The 18,842-nt window shown below is 35.4% G+C and overlaps 2 protein-coding genes across 9 annotated transcripts in view; both read right to left on the bottom strand.

The window, feature by feature from the left end:
* FSTL5 (follistatin like 5) overlaps window positions 1-18,842 on the bottom strand; it is an 848,028-nt gene that overhangs the window by 271,064 nt on the left and 558,122 nt on the right. The window lies entirely within an intron of this gene.
* LOC100413631 (large ribosomal subunit protein eL38) lies at window positions 14,472-14,830 on the bottom strand. Its single transcript, XM_035292762.3, has one exon. It carries the CDS (start codon window positions 14,732-14,734, stop codon window positions 14,522-14,524), a length of 213 nt encoding a protein of 70 aa, XP_035148653.3. The 5' UTR covers window positions 14,735-14,830; the 3' UTR covers window positions 14,472-14,521.

The raw sequence follows: 18,842 nt of genomic DNA, 5'->3' as shown, positions 1-18,842 counted from the left end.
ACACAGCACACCAATTGGTTTTGGTTTTTTTAATCGAATTTGCCAGTCTGTGTCTTTTGATTTGTTCATTTAGCCCATTTACATTTAGGGTTAATATTATTATGTGTGCATTTGATAATGCCATTTTGATGCTAGCTGGCTGTTTTGCCTGTTAGTTGATGCAGATTCTTTATTTTGTTGATGCTTTTCAGCATTTGGTGTGTTTTTAGAATGGCTGGTACTGGTTGTTCCTTTCTATGTGTAGTGCCTCTTTCAGGAGCTCTTGTAAAGCAGGCCTGGTGGTGACAAAATCTCTGAGTACTTGCTTGTTCGCAAAGGATTTTATTTTTTCTTCACTTATGAAACTCAGTTTGACTGGATATGAAATTCTGGGTTGAAATATTTTTTTCTTTAAGAATGTTGAATATTGGCCCCCACTCTCTTCTGGCTTGTAGAGTTTCTGCCGAGGGATCTGCCATGAGTCTGATGGGCTTCCCTTTGTGGGTGATCTGACCTTTCTCTCTGGCTGCCCTTAGTATTTTCTCCTTCATTTCAACCCTGTTGAATCTGACAATTATGTGCCTTGGGGTTGCTCTTCTCACGGGATATCTTTGTGGTGTTCTCTGTATTTCCTGGACTTGAATATTGGCCTGCCTTGCTAGGCTGGGGAAGTTTTCCTGGATAATATCCCAAAGAGTATTTTCCAGCTTGGATTCATTCTCGTCATATTCTGGTACACCTATCAAACGTAGGTTAGGTCTCTTCACATAGTCCCACATTTCTTGGAGACTTTGTTCATTCCTTTTTACGTTTTTTTCTCTAATCTTGGTTTCTCGTTTTATTTCATTGAGTTGATCTTCGACTTCTGATATTCTTTCTTCTGCTTGGTCAATGCGGCTATTGAAATTTGTACATGCTTTGCGAAGTTCTCGTGTTGTGTTTTTCAGCTCCTTCAATTCATTCATATTTCTCTCTAAGTTGTCCATTCTTGTTATCATTTCCTCAAATCTTTTTTCAAATCTTTTTTCAAGGTTCTTGGTTTCTTTGAATTGATTTAGAACATGTTCTTTTAGCTCACAGAAGTTTCTCATTATCCACCTTCTGAAGTCTGATTCCATCATTTCATCACACTCATTCTCCATCCAGTTTTGTTCCCTTGCTGGTGAGGAGTTTGGGTCCTTTGTTAGAGGTGAGGTGTTTTGGTTTCGGGTGTTTTCCTCCTTTTTGCACTGGTTTCTTCCCATCTTTGTGGATTTATTCACCTGTCGTCTGAGTAGTTGCTGACTTTTCGATTGGTCTCTGAGTGGACGCCCAGATTGTTGATGACAAAGTATTTCTGTTACTTAGTTTTCCTTCTAACAGTCTAGCCCCTCTGCTGTACAACTGCTGAGGTTCACTCCAGGCCCTGCTTGTCTGGGGTAAACCTGTAGCAGCTGTGGAACAGTGAGGGATGCTACCAGTTTCTTTTTCTGCTATCTTTGTCCCAGAATGATGCCCGCCAAATGTCAGTCTAATCAGTCCTTTTTGAGGTGACTCTTTGGATATACAGGGGTCAGGGAGCTGCTTGAGGAGACGGTCTGTACTTTATAGAAGCTCAAGTGCTGAGCTGTGAGCTCCATTTTTCATTCAGAGCTGTTAGGCAGGTGTGTTTAAGTCTGCTGCAGCAGAACTTATAAAACCCCTTTTTTTCTCAGATACTCTGTCTCGGGGCATTAGGGCTTTCTTTATGAGTATCCATTGCACTATCCTGCCCAGCTAGGAGGTAGCCTAGTCACTATTTGCCTGCTGCAGCCTCACCCTGCTACCACGGGGTCCACCCTGTTGCCACGGGGCTCTGCCGTGCTGTCATGGGCTCTGCCCTATTGCTGTGTGCTTCGCCCTACTGTCGTGGGCTCTGCCCTGTTGCCTGTGAGCTCTACCATGCTGTCATGGGCTCCACCCTGTTGGCAGAGTCTCTCTGTTATGGAGGGTTGCCTTGGCAATGGCAGGCTGCGTCAGCAATGGGAGTGTACCTTAGTAGGAGTGGGATGCCTCAGTAATGGCGGATGCCCCTCCCCCACTGAGCTGCACTGTCCTGGATTCTGCTGTGCCCGCAGTGAAACTCTCAACCCCAATCGTTTTGAATCTCCATTTTGTTTGTCCCTGTGGGGGTGGGACCCACCGAGCCTGATCACCTAGCTCACTGCCTCAGAGCCCTTTTTCTCTCTGTCGTTTTTTTTTTTTTTTTTTAGTTCAACGGTTGACTCTCTCCCAGGTGTTTTAGACACCTGCTGATAGGGCACCAGGATCGGTGTGATTTCCCATGCAGCGACCCACTGCGCAGGCTCAAATATCGCTTCCCGGGAATCTTCTGGTCTGGCTCACTGTCCATGTCCCGTTTAATCAGATGGATATGTTAATCTGCCCTCTCAAATCTCAGATTGCTGGTTTAACTGGCTCCCAGACCAGTGCATTTTGTGTGGGTTGCCGCTGCACTGTGCCACCAGCCGATGAGGCAGCTCAAGCTGAAAGGGCTGTGCTGGTGTCCCGTGTCTCTCCTACACCTGGGAATTTCCCTGTTCTGTGGGCAACAAAGATCCATCTGGAAATGTGGCTCAGACTCACCCTCTGCGTCTTCACTGAGAGCTGCAATCCTGAGTTGTTCCTACCGCGCCACCTTGGACTTCTCCCGCCACTTATGTGTTATTAGGTGCTTGACTGTGCCCGTCCTAGGCCTGGTGGGAAACATACTGGTTGCTGTTCTACAATTGATTTAATCTCCCTAAAGTAGGGGATTCACAGTGCAGTTTTGTCTTAGACAGTTCTAAACTCTTCTGTCATATATGAAAGCTCTTGTTTAATAATTATTGTATCTCAGATTTACAACAAATTGATTTAATTAGTATGAATATTAAAGATTTTGTGTTCTGCATGAACTCTGATAAAATTCTCAATCTTGTTCTAGTGTGAACCAAATACCTGATGTTTAACAGTTGTATCATGCTGAGAAGATAAGTTGAGCTCTTTGAGTATGTTTTCTTATCTTCAAAATAAGGTTAATAAAACTTCCTTCATTTTAAATAAATAAGTTGCAGTTAGTAAGTCTTCTAGTATACTGCCTGTCACAAAATAGACCTTCGTTAAATCAGAAGTATGAAAGGTAATTTAGCAGAGTGACAAAAAGTCAAGGTTTCTGAAATTAGAACAACCTTAGAAAGAACTGGAATTCATATACAGTATACTTACTGTATATGTTTCAAAAAATATTTGACTTCATTATTAAGAAGAAAAATGTTTATGTTGCATGATATATACACATGACATCTCCAGTACATTGTAAGTAATCACTATCATTTACAATTTATGATTATATAATATACATTTATATTCCAACTCAGTGTGCTCATTAACATATTTTCTACCTATACACTGATAGCAAGTTATTACTATATTCCAACCACTGTACAAAACATTGTAATTAAAATAATTTTATTCTCAGGGTTTAAGTATTCACAATATTTTAAAAACTAATGAACCACTTTTTGATTATTCAAAACATTGAAACAAAGGAGAATTTAACTTTAATATATGAACACTGAATTATCTATTGCTATCTCTTATGGATCCTCAAATAGAAAAAGTCTATTGAGATGATAGAAACTGTAATCAATCAACAAAAATAAAGTGATCAGGCAGAGTACCTAAAGAAATAAAGGGCTCCTAATTAATTATATATTTCTTCCTCCAGATTTTTTTTTTGGTTGTAGTTTTTTTGAGATGGAGTTGCCCAGGTTGGAGTGCAATGGCGTGATACTGCTCATTGCAACTTCTGCCACCCATGTTCAAGTGATTCTCCTGTCTCAACCTCCCGAGTAGCTGAGATTACAGGCACCTGCCACCACGCTTGGCTAATTTTTTGTTTTTAGTAGAGATGGGATTTCACTATGTTGGCTAAGCTGCCCTGACCTCAGGCAATGCACCCTCCTCAGCCTCCCAATGTGCTGAAATTACAGGCGTGAGCCACCTGTGTCTGGCTTTTCCTCCAGATTTATGTACACATCTACACAGACACACACACACACACACACACAGGCACACACAAAAACTGCATTTATCAAATGGTATAATTATATCTAGGGTGAAAAATTATAAGTTTTTTCCCCTTAAATATTAAAATCTTTAAACATAAAAAAGATTTCAAGGGTTTTATTTCCCACAAAAACATGAATTGTTTCATGGTAAGCATATCACCGTCTGTAGCGCAGTGTGAAATGTTAAGGTTAAATGTTAAATGCTAAAATGACAATAAGATTGAATTCTCCTTGATAGATAAAATAAACCTTAGAACCGATGCACAAATATTCTTCATTTTTTCACAGGGTTGCTGTATTTACACTATCATATTTCTGACACCATCAATATTTTCCATAAAATATAAGACTTTTTAACAGGCCAATGTAACAATCTATTTTTAAAATGTAACGCAATTCATTTTTCTTCATTCAAAAGTTATTTTATTATGCCACACCTTTAAAATTATTCAGATTCTACTTGCTATTCTTTAATTTTTCCTAGTAATATGATTTACAATAAAGCAACACTTGCTCTTTCTTTCATTAGGGTTTCTTTTCTTTTGTTTCTTTCTTTCTTTCTTTTTTTTTTTTGAGATGGTGTTTTGCTCTTGTAGCCCAGGCTGTAGTGCAATGGCAATATCTCAGCTTACTGCAACCTCTGCCTCCCAGGTTTAAGTGGTTTTCCTGACTCCATCTCCCAAGTAGCTGGGAATATAGGTACCCACCACTACACCCAGCTAATTTTTTTGTATGTTTATTAGAGACAGGGTTTCACTGTGTTGTCTAGGTTGGTCTCGAACTCCTGAACTCAGCTGATCTACCCACCTCAGCCTTCCAAAGTGCTGAAGAATGTGGAAACACTCGATTGGCTTAGTCCTGCAGCCTACATCTTCCTCTCGTTTTGGATGCTTCGTGCCCTCGAACACTGGACTCCAGATTCCTCAGCTTTTGGATTCTTGGACCTTTGGCCACAGACTGAAGGCTGCACTGTCAGCTTCCCTACTTTTGAGGTTTTGGTACTCAGACTGGTTCCTTTGTTCGTCAGCATACAGATGGCCCATTATGGACTTCACCTTGTGATTGTGTGAGTCAATACTCCTGAATAAACTCTCCTTTATATATACATCTATCCTATTTGTCCTGTCCTTCTAGAGAACCCTGACTAATACAGAGGGGAACAACCCACACTGTGGTCTGTTGGGGGCGAGAGTGGGGTGGAGTAGGGTGAAGAACACAAGGATAAATAGCTATGGCATACAGGGCTTAATAGCTCAGTGACAAGTTGATAGGTGCAGCAAATCACCATGACACATGTTCACCTATGTAACAAACCTGCACATCTTGCACACATTTAACATTAAATTAAATTTAAAAACATAACCAGAGTAACCTTAATGTATGTTCTTATTGTCTAGTACCCAATTTAAAATCAATCAGACATGCTAACAAGAAAATGTGTGCAAACTCAGGAGAAAAAGAACTAAATATCTATCAATAAAAACTTAACCTTTGATGATTTAGTTATTGGAGTAAGTACCAAAAGACTTTACAAGTTTATAGACATACTGCTCATAAAAAAATAAAAAAGTTTCCTTCCAAATTATTACTGCTCATTGACAATGCACCTAGTCAACCAGGAGCTCTGATGGAGATGTGCAAGGATGTGAATCTTGCTTTTATGACTGCTATCACCACATTCATTCTGCAATACATGGATCAAAAAAACTTTTCTTTTCTAGTCTTGTGATTTAAGAAACACAGTTTTGTAAGGCTACAGCTGCCACAGAAACATCTGGGCGTGATAAATTGAAAATTTGTTGGAAAGGATTCACCATTCTTGATATCATTAAGAACATTCATGATTTATGCGAAGAGGTCAAATATTTATATTAACAGTAGTTCGGAAGAAGTTGAATCTAATCCTCATGGATTGCTTCAAGTGGTTCAAGAGTTACAGATGTGGTGCAAATACCAAAATTAGAATGAGAAGTGGAGCCTGAAGATGTGAATGAGTTGCTACAATCACATAATAAAACTTGAACAGATTAATTGCTTCTAATGGATAAGCAAACAAAGAGTTTTCCTGAGATGCAAGCTACTGGGGAAGATGCCATGAAAATTGTTTAATGATGAAAAATGATATAGAAGATTATGTAAACTTAGTTGATAAAGGCTTTAAGATAATTGACTCCAATTTTGAAAGAAATTCTACTATGTGTAAAACAGTATGAAACAGTATTATATGCTGCAGATAAATCTTTAAAAAAGAGTCGATTGATACAGCAAACTTTATTGTTGTCTTATTTTGAGAAATGGATACAGCCACCACAATTTTCAGCCTCTACCGCTCTGCTCAGTCAACAGCTATCAACAGAGAAAAGACCCTCCACCAGCAAAAAGAGTATGACTTGCTGAAGCTTTGGATAATTTTTAGCCATTTTTTAGAAATAACATACTTTTAATTAAGGTATGTATATTTATATTTTATAAATAATGCTATTACACTTAATATGCTTAATACACTAAAAATATCTATGAATACATGTTAGACATACATTGTAGTATAAATATAACTTTTTATACGCACTGGGAAATCAAAATAATTAGTGTGACTCTCTTTATAGCAATATTTGCTTTATTGCAATGGCCTATAACCAAATCTTCAAGATCTCCAAGGTATGCCTGTAGGTCTAGAAAATGTGTTTTTGTTAGATACCTTTATTCAAAAGTACAGAACCTCAAAATATCTTAACGGTTTATTATGTAATATGAACTTTAATAATTCACCATATATTTATACCCATTACTATATTTCATATAACAAAAGTAGTATACAGCCAGATAATTTTCCATATAATAGTTTTGAATATCACAAAATATTTTTCTGGAGTATTAAAGTGAAAGTTGACTAAAATAAAAGCATTCTAGTCTGTATATTAAAAATCATATAATTTTACATCTGATACAAAATTATTATAAGAATAATTTTTATTTATATTGCCATGGTCATACAGATATAGACTTTGAAAGAATTTTATGATGGTAACATATGCCAATATAACTCATTTTTAATTTAAATCCGATATCCATAAAAGAATTAGCCATGAAAGGAAACATTCCCACACAGACAAAATAGTACCATTTGGAACCAAAAAATCTAGCTTTTAATTCTTGCTTTACCTCTTGCTTTCCTTTTGGTTACATAAGTACCTGAGCCTCAGTTTTCTCAGACATAAATGGAGAACGATGCCCCTTTCCATACAACATTTGTATGATGGTTAATTGAACAAATTAATATAGCACATTCACACTGTGTCTGGCCTGTGAAAGGTACTCAAAAATGCTAATGCTCTTCCCCATAAGTTTCTAACATTCTTATATAGACTTAATTGAAAAATCCATAATCTCTTTTCCTGATATAGATTATTCTAGTTGTAGAAAATTATTTTAAAAAGCAAGAAAATATTGAAATTAAAGTATCAGTGGGATCCTGATTGGTCTAAAAGTCTTTTTAGATGGAAATGTTACGCTCCAACGAGAAATATGACAGCATTGATAAAAACTGCTTAAAGGAACCACAGAAATTGCAGCTCCATTTTAAACATTATGTCTAAAAATTAATATATAAAATATAATATCAGAGTATAATTATTTTACTAAGATTAACCAAAGATGAATGATAGTCATATTACTTTTAATGTGCAGAGAGGTGCCAAAAAGGACATCTGAAATCACTTTAGCTCATTAAGTGTAACATTAAGTCCCAATGAAATTTAAGTTTGAATTCTACAATGCATCTCAATCTTAAACCTCCACCACTAATTGGTAATTTATTTCTCTTTACTTCCTATCAGGTTGGCCTTGCCAATCTTATTCCCTTGATCACAATGCTTCACTTGCTCATTTCAAATGTCAAGAATCAGACTGCTAATGGACAGCCATGAAATTCTGCCTGGCTGTACCATGAAAATCACTGATCTCCAGAAATAATAAAGGTCTATATATCTTATTACCTGGTTATCATATTCAACTCAACAATATTTATTAAAAAAATCTTCTATAGAGGTATAATTTTGGTATTTATTATAGGGATACAATTTCTCAAAGATCCTGGAATTTAGCGGAGGAGCTACAACAAAACATCTATAGATACGTGTTAGACAAATTAGAAAGAAATGACATCAATTATTGGTTAAAACTAAGTTAGTTTTGTCCCTGAAGAGCAGTGGTTTTCATGGTATAACACAGGCAGCAGAACCCTGTGGCTGTCCAACGGAAGTCTCATCACAAGCTGCTTCTGCTTCCTTCGTGTTTTAAGTGACCTGCTAACACATACTACTCTACATACAGCTCTGTTTTCTGTTCCAAGATACAATGAACATTTCCAAACATATGTTTTATTAGTAAGGAACAGTAAAAACACAAGAGACTAAATGAAAATCAGTAAAGTTTTAGTAAATTACATAATTTTGTTTTTGAGACAGAGTTTCGCTCTTGTGGTCCAGGCTGGAGTGCAATGGCACGATCTCGGCTCACTGCAACTTCCACGTCCTGGGTTCAAGCAATTCTCCTGTCTCGGCCTCCAGAGTAGCTGTGATTACAGGCAGGCACCACTACTCCCAGCTAATTTTTGTATTTTTTATTAGATATAGGGTTTTACCATGTTGACCAGGCTGGTCCTGAACTTCTCACCTCAGGTGATCCACTTTCCTCAACCTCCCAAAGTGCTGGGATTACAGGCGTGAGCCACAGTGCCCTGCACATATAATGTTTTTAATGAGAACAGCTTGAAGGGAAGAAAATGTTTTTTCCTTTTTTCCCCAAGCCATACCTGTATATGTTTTTGGCCAAGTCAGTTCACACCAAAATTATTGAGAAGCTGGGCTCCTGGCCAAATACTCATGTGTGAACCTTTAGGCCTGACTACAGGAAATTACAGAGGCTTTACCTGGCAGGTGTCAGAGGGGAAATCTATCCTCTGCACAACAGAGTTGGTGCACAGCCAGTACACTGCAGTCTATGATGAGACTTGCAGAGACTCAGGATGTGCTGGCCAGCCATTCTCTTACGCATATCTTCATTTGTAGCCCAGGGGCCTATGGAGGAGTCTTCTTTAGACAGCTCAGCTGAGGCCTTTTAGTGGGGGAATGGGGGAGAATTAGGAGATACTTTACTAAGTTTTAGTATTTTTATTTCCTAATCCTTACTTCTCCTTCCCCTTCCCTCCCCAACCCCGCTCCACGTCCATAAAACTGCAGAGTCTTTTTGTTCAGCTTCACTGTGCAGTGAGGTGATTCACCATCTTTGTGCTAATCCAGCTGACCCTTGGCAGGTGCTGTTTCATGTGGGAAAATGAATTGTGGGGTGAGTTAGTGCCAGGTCTCATTTAGCCCCTGGCTCATATTTTCATGCTAAGTGATCACAGTCTTGACAGTTCCTTTCGTTTTGGTTTGTGGTTTCCATCAGCTACTACAGCACCTGGCAATACAGCTCTCTCCAGGTCAGCTCAAGCCCTTGAAATTATGTGCTTTATGAGCCTTTCTTGTTTGTGAAACAGAGGCAGCAATAACCTTCTCATCATAAGTATAATAGATAGTATATGTGAATTTCCTAGGACAAAACCAGCATTGAACAGTAGTAATTTCAAAACCACAATTGTAACTGGAAATGTGAAGGATCAGAAAGAGAGTTAATGATGGTGACTGGATATAGCAATAACTTTAAATATTGATATGTCTCTACAAAGATTAATAACAAATATGACTTTGAACTATACACAGTTCATTCAATCACCTCAAAGTCAACATATGCATATAAAAACTATACTATTATTCCAAAAGAAAACCAACTTAAACAATTCTTCTTTTCTACCAATGATACTTTCATTTTTTGTCACATGGCCCCAAAATATTTACTTATATTTTGTGTCTGCTTTTGTCCTCATCTGTTGACAGAACTTTGCTTTATGTGAACTTGTCACAGAAATTCTTTCTTATTGCTTTTATTGTTTTCTTAACAGGAATCCGACACAAATGCTTTTCTGTGTTTTTCCAATATTCTCATAATATATGTGTTCAATAATAAACAATCAAGCAAAATATAAGAAACTAATTCATTATATGCCATGCTAATTGATTAAATGTACCAGGCATTTTTTTGTATTGGTTTAGGTTCAAGAAAACTTATTCTTCACTGGTTCCTTATACCAAAAGCCACTACAGCAATGTAATTGTTTGATTCTATGCCCTATGAATAATATTTGCCCATTTCTACCTTCATACTAAAGCCACTACGATTAGAGTTTTCTCGTATTCCGTTAGAATTATTCTACTTCTTCTTGTCTTTCAAGAATAAAGTTTGAATTCCTCCATTAAACTTTTTAGTTCACCAGTTCATAATCTGTCCTTCTATTAATAATTCATGTGGACGGATCCTGCATTTTGGGAGGCCAAAGCAGGTGGATCATCTGAGGTCAGGAGTTCAAGACCAGCCTGGGCAACATGGCAAAACCCATCTCTACTAAAAATACAAAAACTATCCAGGAATGGTGGCAGGCACCTGTAATTATAGAAGTTACTCAGGAGGCTGAGGCGAGAGAATCACTTGAATCCAGGGGACGGAGGTTGCAGTGAGCCTAGATTTTACCACTTCACTCCAGACTGGGTGAAATAATGAGACTCTGTCTCAAAATAAATAATAAATAAATAAATTTATTAATTAAAATCAATAATTCATGTGGCACATAACACTAATTTGCCGCTTGATGCTATGTTATTAAATTTATTTAGTAATATGACTATTATTCAAGGGGCCATAGAACCTCCTTTGACACACAAATTACTACAAAATTTTGACTGGACAACACTAATAGCAAACTAAAAGATTTAAACTACATCTTTATTATTCATGTAAGAAAAATAGTTTCAAATTTGTACAAGTGCCTAAATAAATTTGGTAATTAAAGAACACTTTACAATAAATTTTAGCATCTTATTTATGTGAGAACTCAGGTATTTTCTTACTGTTTCTCATTTAAAGTTCCTTTCATTTAGAAGTACAATGAAGCTATATTTGGTTCATGCAAAATTTATCTTAGTGTATAGAAAGATCAACTCCAACTCTGACAACTGTTTTCAATTGAATGACTTTCCCGCTGCACAGAAGTAAATTTTTAAGAGAAAAATGGATTCAAGTTAACATGGGGCAATAGTACATTTAGACATTGCTGTGCAGTTTTTCAAAGTCCTAAAAATAAAATTACTTAATGGCCAATAACATGTCTTTCTAAGTAAATAATCTGGCCACAAATAACTTTCTATAAATGCAAGTGTATTCAGTTGACTATTCTTCTACATTTATAGCTTGTGCATTTAACTCTGTGAATTTACATCAAAAATATATATATATTCTCTAAAATTACTAGTCTGAGTTTAAAGAAAGAGTTTCTTATTGATTTCTGCATTTTTTAGTTAGAAGGTAAGCATTACATATTTCTGCAAAGTATGTATTGGAGTTATATATACTTTTTTCTAATTTGTTTACAAGTTGATTTTTTAGTATTTTCATGAATAAAATATTCAAATACAATAGAAAATGAAGAAGGGAATTTAAACAAGGGCCAGAGAAGTAAGAGTGAAAGTCCTTTGAGGGATGGAAAACTAAATTTTATTCAATATTCACTACTTACCTGATTTTACCATAAAAATGTATATTTCATTTAATATAGTTTCTTTTTTTCAGAAATCTCTAAGAGAAGTTGCTAGAATGAATTTTGTTTACCTTATAAGTAAGAAGGTTGTTATTTAGAATGATTGTTAGTTTTGCTAACATCCTGTTACCTAAGAAATGATAGCACAGTGAGAGAGTAGAATGGTGGTTGTCAGGATCTGGGAATTAGAAAAATGGGAAGACATGGCTCAAAGGGTTCAGAGTTTCTATAACGCAGGATGATTAAATTATTGAGATCCGATGAAAAGACTTGTGACTATAGGTAATAATGTTTATTGTATACTTAAAATTGTTAAAAAAAAGATGCTAATTACTATCATCACACACATATGAGATGGCAACTCTGTGAGGTAATAGATACGTTAATTGCTTGATGTTTTAATCCTTTCACAATGTACATGTGTAACAAACTATCACATTGTATGTCATAAATGTATACTACAATTTTTATTTGTCAATTATACCTCAATAAAGCTGAAACAAATCTTGTCATGAAACTATGTTTGCTCAGATTTTCTCTTAAAAACCATATCTTCCTCCTACACAAAATGTCAATTCACTGACTACTAGCTTCATTTTTGATGCCGGAGTTGTTCTTATTACAAATTTTTAAAAATCCATCTAGCAAATCTAACATCACATAACACAAAATATTTCCCACATCCTAAACTCATACATATCTGTTGATGCTTTACAAAAGGTCATCGATAAAGTTGTTGAAAACATCTATTCAAGTTAACTCATAGTTAACTACAACATGGTAGAATAGAAATAAGTAAGAGAGGGATGGCTATTTTTCTCAAGAACCACTACTGATTCATTATGTTTAGACAAAAGTTATAACAAAATCATATTGCATTTTCTCCACTGAAAGAAATGTTATTCATCATGATAATGTCAGTATAAAGATACTTGAACATTGGCTATAATTGGAGAATGTTTACTAGACATATCCACCATAAATACAATTCATTTTCAGGAGTAAAAAGCAGTACTTTGCAAACAGTTGCCAACAAACATGTTTCTAATACAACTTTGATTTCACATACCTCTGCATCAACAAATTCCTTAAGTGGGAAAAAAATTGTTTTTTCTGTTATTTGTGTTTTTGTTTCCTCGTGTAATTTTAATAACATATGTAGTTAGGAAGAAAAGATATGATAGTATCCACTGTATTCTAAAACTCTGCTAATTGACAGAAAAAAATGTCCTTGAAGGAAAGGTAAAATTGGATATCATTAAATAATTTATTTTCTCTTCTGATTAATCACCTCTAATATTTTTAAATTTCTGTCCCTAAGGTACTGAAGAATACTCAGAATTATGCTGTTAATGGTGTATATGGATACTGTTTAGAGTCAAACTGTACCAAAAGGGGCAAGATAAGGCAAATATGAATCAAACATAAAGTAACCGGTTGTCTTTGTATGTTAAACATTATCCATAATATCTTGTGCCTTCAATCATGTAAGAATATTTTAACTTTTTGAATTCTGGTGGTTGTTAAGCAACTAAAACACTATAATTTTCCTCTTAGTTCTGAAAAAAGGTAACTTTGGAGCAGATACATCTCTGACAATCTAGGCACTATTATAAATGTGAGGCAGAAACCTAACTGTAATTAAAGGGTAATGAAAAGTCTATTGTGAAATGATGATTATATAGTTGATGGGATTGGCAAGATCACTTTGCATAAGCTACGTATTCTTCCTGTGGTGCTTGCTCTTCTGTGCTATGGAACTGAAAAGTTGCTTAATATAGCTGCATTGTTTATTTAATTACAGTTTCACCTAAATATATGACCCAGGTGTCTAGAGGAAGATATGCTGCAAAAAAACCATAAATTATTATTGTAATTACAGAGTTAAAAATCAATTTAAATGAATTTTGAGAAGATGGTGGAGTTCAAAGCACCAGGAACCTGACCTAGACAATAACTGCACTGGCAGCCTTTGCCTGATGTAGCTGTTTTTAAATTCTAGAGTCTGTGGAAGGCTTGGAAGGTAACTTGAGATGAATTTCCATAAATTTCAGCTATTATTGTCATAGAAGCCACTCGTTTCCTGGCTGGCAGCTGAGCACGTCTTCTAGAAGCAGCTTTCACACAGCTTGCAGGAGCCACGGTTGGGAAAGGGGATCCTGTCATCGAAATATGGGGATTTGTACTCTGCTGCTTCTGATCCCACAGGTTCAGACGATGAAGTGGGTGGTCACTGTTTGCTCCAGGTTGCAAGCTCCCCTCCCTCAGCTAAAATGCCTTGCAGAGTATTTAAATGTTCAGTGCCCTTTTCCTCCCTGCTTCCTTTATTGTTTTCTTCTTCACCTTTTTGGAACAAGACTTTTAAGTAAGAATTTTCAAAGGAAACTTGAATACAGAGAAAACTAGAAAGTGACTGGATGTGCCTAGGAGAATGCACAGGCTCAGAAAAATTCTCAGAAAATCTTACATCTCAGACAGATCTTTTCGTACAGACAGACTGCAACAGTAAATACAAACTAAAACAATAAAAAAAAATCAAAAAGAAGAAAATTCTGGGGAAGAAAGAGAATCTGATATTGAGTTACAGTATTAGATTCAACTGTCTAGTTTTCTATAAAAATATAGCACGTACATGAAGAAATGGGAAAGCCTGGCTCATTCAAAGGAAACTAGTAAATAGACAGAAAATATCTCTGAAGAAGATCTGATATCAGATCTATGCAACAAAAATATTTTTTTTTTATTTTTAGTATTTTAATACAGGTCAAATCAGTGTTTTGGTTCATTTCAGTTCCTTCACTGCCAAACCAGGGGGCAGGGACTGCTTCAGTTTCTCTGCCTTCTCCTTGTAAGTGATGACCAGGGTGTAAAGGTATCGGCTGCATCGAACTTTAAACTTCACATTGTCCTTATTTTTCTTGATCTTGACAGATTTGGCATCTTTTCGTCGGGCTGTGAGCAGAAAGTCCTTGATTTCCTCAATTTTCTGAGGCATGATGACGAGACGCGCTGGGAACCGGCGCGCACCGGGACCTTCTCACCGGCTTACCACCCTACAGACGCTCACAGAGAGCAATAACCGAGGAAGAGCCAAAAATGTTAAACAATTGTTTTCTAGAGTCTCAAAAAACTAAGAAAGATGTGAAGAATGTCAAGAAAAGCATGTGCAAACAAACATCCATAAAGAATTAGGAAGCCTAAATAGAAACCAGAAAGAAATTCTGGAGCTGAAAATACAGTAACTAAAATGCAAAGTTCACTAATAGGATTCAAATCCAGATTTTTTTCAGGAAGAAAAAAGAATCAGTGAACCTGAACGTAAGACAGTAGTAATCACTGAGCCTCAAGAACAGAAAGAAAAATGATTGAACAAAAGTGAACCAAGCCTATGTGATTTGTAGAATACCATCAAGAGTTCCAACATATGAATTGTGGAATCTTCAAAAGAACAAGAGGAAGAAGAAGAGAAAATATTTGAAAGATAATGGCTGAAAACTCTCCCAATTTAATAAAAAACATGAATCTAAACATCCGGAGTCTCAACATACTCCAAATAAGATGAACTCAAAGAGTCACACACCTAAACACATTACAATCAAACTTCAAGAGCAAAAAGAAAGAGAGAATTTTGAAAGCAGCAGGAGAGCAGCAATGCATTACATAGAAGAGATCCTTATTATAATTGTTCTCAGCATTTTTAATCAGAAACTCTGAAGGTCAGAACGTGGTAGGTTAATATATGCAAAGAGCTAAAAGAAATAATCTGCCAACCAATAAGCCTATTTCTGGCTTAGTTCCTTCACACTAAAGAAGAATTAAGATATTCCCACATAAACAAAATCTGAGGGAATTTGAGATCTGTTCTCCTGTCCTGCTAAAAATACTTAAGGGAGCTCTGCAGGGTGAAATGAAAGTTTACTAGACCATAACTGAAATCTATATAAAAAAATAAGGATCTTAATAAAGATAAATGGAAGGACAATTATAAAAGCTAGTTTTGTTGTAATAGTGCATTGTAGCTCCACTTTTTAATTTCTACATGATAAAAGCCAAATTATTACAACTTTGGTTTGTAACTCCACATTTCTTTTTCTATATAACTTATTGAGACTACTTCTTTTGAATTAAGTAAGAGTTTCTATTTTGTGGTACGCAATATAAAAAGATGTGATTTTATGACATCAATAACTAAAGTGTTGGTGGAGCTGTTAAAGGGGCAGAATTTTGTATGTTATTGAAGTTGGTAAATATTCAAAGTAGAGTGGTTTAAGTTGAGAATGTTAAATGGAATTCCTGTGGTAAACACAAGGAAATACTATAGAATATATGTAAAAGAAAATGAGAAAAGAATTAAAACTTCTCACTACAAAATATCAACTACCCACAAAAAAGATAATAATGCAAGAAATGACAGAAAAAAAGCTCTAAGGCATATAGAAGACAAATAGAAAAATGAGAAATAAAATTTTTCCTCACCAGTAATTGTTTTCAACTTTACAAAGACAGAGTTGAAAAATAAAAATTGTGTATGTTTAAGGTATGCAGCTTGATGATTTTATATATGTATACGTTGTGAAATATTTGCCACAGTCAAGTTAACTAACATAGCCATTACCTCACATGGTTACCTTTGTGTGTGTGTGTGTGGTGAGATCACATAAGACCTCTTAAATTTTGCTAAGACACTCTTAGCAGATTTATGTATACAATACAACATTGTCTATTATAAGCATATTGTTCTGGCAATGTACAAAAGTGATTTCCAGAACTTACCTTGCTTAACTAAAATTTGTACCCCTTCCCCATGTAAGTATTACTTTAAATGGCAATAAATTAAGTTTTCCAATCAAAAGACAAAATTGGCAAAATGTATAAAATCATGATAACTATGTGCCTTCTACAAGAGACTCACTTTAGAAAGATACAAATATATTGAAATGAAAAGAAGAAAGAAAATATGCCAATAGTAACCAAAATTCACCAGGATGGCTATACTAATATCAAACAAAATAGAAATTAAATTTTAAACCGTTACAATATTTAAGGAAGAAAATTACATTTTAATAAAATTTCAATCCAATAAGGAGATACAATTAAATATTTACATTTGATAAGACAAGGGACGAATCTTGAGGTATTCTGCTAAGTGAAATAAGAACCAAAAGGTAAATACTCTATCATTTTATTGATACTTAGAGTATGAAAAAGACAGAAAGCAGCATGATGGCTGCTGGGGCTGAAGAGGAAGAAAAAAATGGGGCATTCGTGTTTCATTGGTATAGAGCTTCAACTTTACAAGATGGAAAGAATTATGGAAATAAATGTTGGAGATGGCTGTGTAACATTATGGTTGTATTTAATACCACTGTCCCTCATACTTAAAACGATGAAGTGGGCCAGGCACAGTGGCTCATGCCTGTAATCCCAGCACATTGGGAGGCCGAGGTGGGCAGATCACCTGAGGTCAGGAGTTCCAGATCAGCCTGACCAACATGGGGAAACCCGGTCTCTACTAGAAATACAAAATTAGCCAGGCATAATGCACATGCCTGTAGTCCCAGCTACTCTGGAGGTTGAGGCAGGAGACTCGCTTGAACCTGGGAGGCAGAGTTTATGGTAAGCCAAGATTGCACCATTTCACTGGGCAACAAGATAGAAACTCCATCTCAAAAAAAAAAAAAAAATAAAGTGGTAGATTTTTATGTTATGTGTATTCAACCACAATTTAAAATTGGAAAAACTCAATTTAAACATTCACCTTGTGTATGGACATAGAAATGTTGGTTTACATAAGTCTTGTTTTGCTAAATACCTGAGTTAATATTTTTAAATTATGATTTACAATGTTTGAAAAGCATTAAGTATTCAAGTGCTATATTGTGTCATATGTTTTAAATATAAATGAACAATTCAATAATCAGATTCAGAAATGAGTTTAGTTCTCATATTCAAGCCTATTCTTGTTCACAATAGTAGCCTATTCTTAGGCATAAGAATGGACTTTGAACTTCACTGAATGTACCAGCCTTTCTCAAGTCTGTGGTTCTCTTACCGGGAACACTGATCTATTACACTCTTTCCCCTTGCTATCACCTAAACTGAAAGACCAGTGTGTTATTAGAAGTGTACTTTGGCCTTCAGCAATTATATTTGACTTCCCTTTCTGATTATTACATAGTGTATATATTTCTGAAACTGTTTTATATTGCATTATTAAATGTAATGAGGTTGTTTTCTTTTTCTTTTTTTTTTTCAACTTTTCAATCAGTAAAATTTTGAAGACTGAAATGATATCTCTTACAATTATACCTTTAGTATTTAACTGAATGCCTAGAAAAGCATAGCAGTTAAATCAATATTTGTTAAATGCATGAAGATTAAACAATGATTATGTATGTATTTCCCCTCATCTTTTTCTTGCCTACTTTATTGCATATGATGGGAGATTAAATTGAAAGTGTAGCAAAAAAATCAATATGCCTAATGAAAACTGTTATTGAAATTGAATCTAGAAATCGTTGAGCTGTGCTAGGTTTAAATGATTGATTGCCAATAAACATCAGTTGATTGATAATTCTGCACGTGGCTACCATAAGAAAATAAAATTTTCAACATTTTAAATAAGGTAATTCACAAAAATTCAACCATGCATAATTTCAAATATAAGAACCATCACTACATGACTTGTTATTTGCACATTTAAAAAATACTGAGTACCCACTATGTGTGAATACAGTGCAAACATTGTAACACAAAATTGAATTGGTAAAAGTCCTTTGCACAGAATTTCTAGTCCAGAGAAGAAAATGAGAATAGTAATAGTTTTATTCTGATGCAACAAGTACTCTAGTTTTTGGAAGAAGAACTTAAAATAAGAGCAAGTACAGGCGCAAGAGGCATTTGTTAACTTTTAAATGACACGCTGCATTTAGGTAGATAAAAACAAGAAAAGGTTTTTCATTAGAGAGAGAGAAGAATGTGTTCAAGAACAGTAGTAATTAAACAACACAATTAGAGAACAGCTTGTGTTAGGAGAGCTTGTAGTAAAGAGTGAATATGGGAGAATAGTAGGAAGAATTAATAAAGAAATAAGTTTTCTGGAA

Source organism: Callithrix jacchus, chromosome 3, assembly GCF_049354715.1.
Source record: "Callithrix jacchus isolate 240 chromosome 3, calJac240_pri, whole genome shotgun sequence".
In the NCBI taxonomy this organism is placed as follows: Eukaryota; Metazoa; Chordata; class Mammalia; order Primates; family Cebidae; genus Callithrix; species Callithrix jacchus.
Note: the sequence above shows the minus strand (reverse complement) of the source record. Positions and strands in the feature narration are given on the sequence as shown.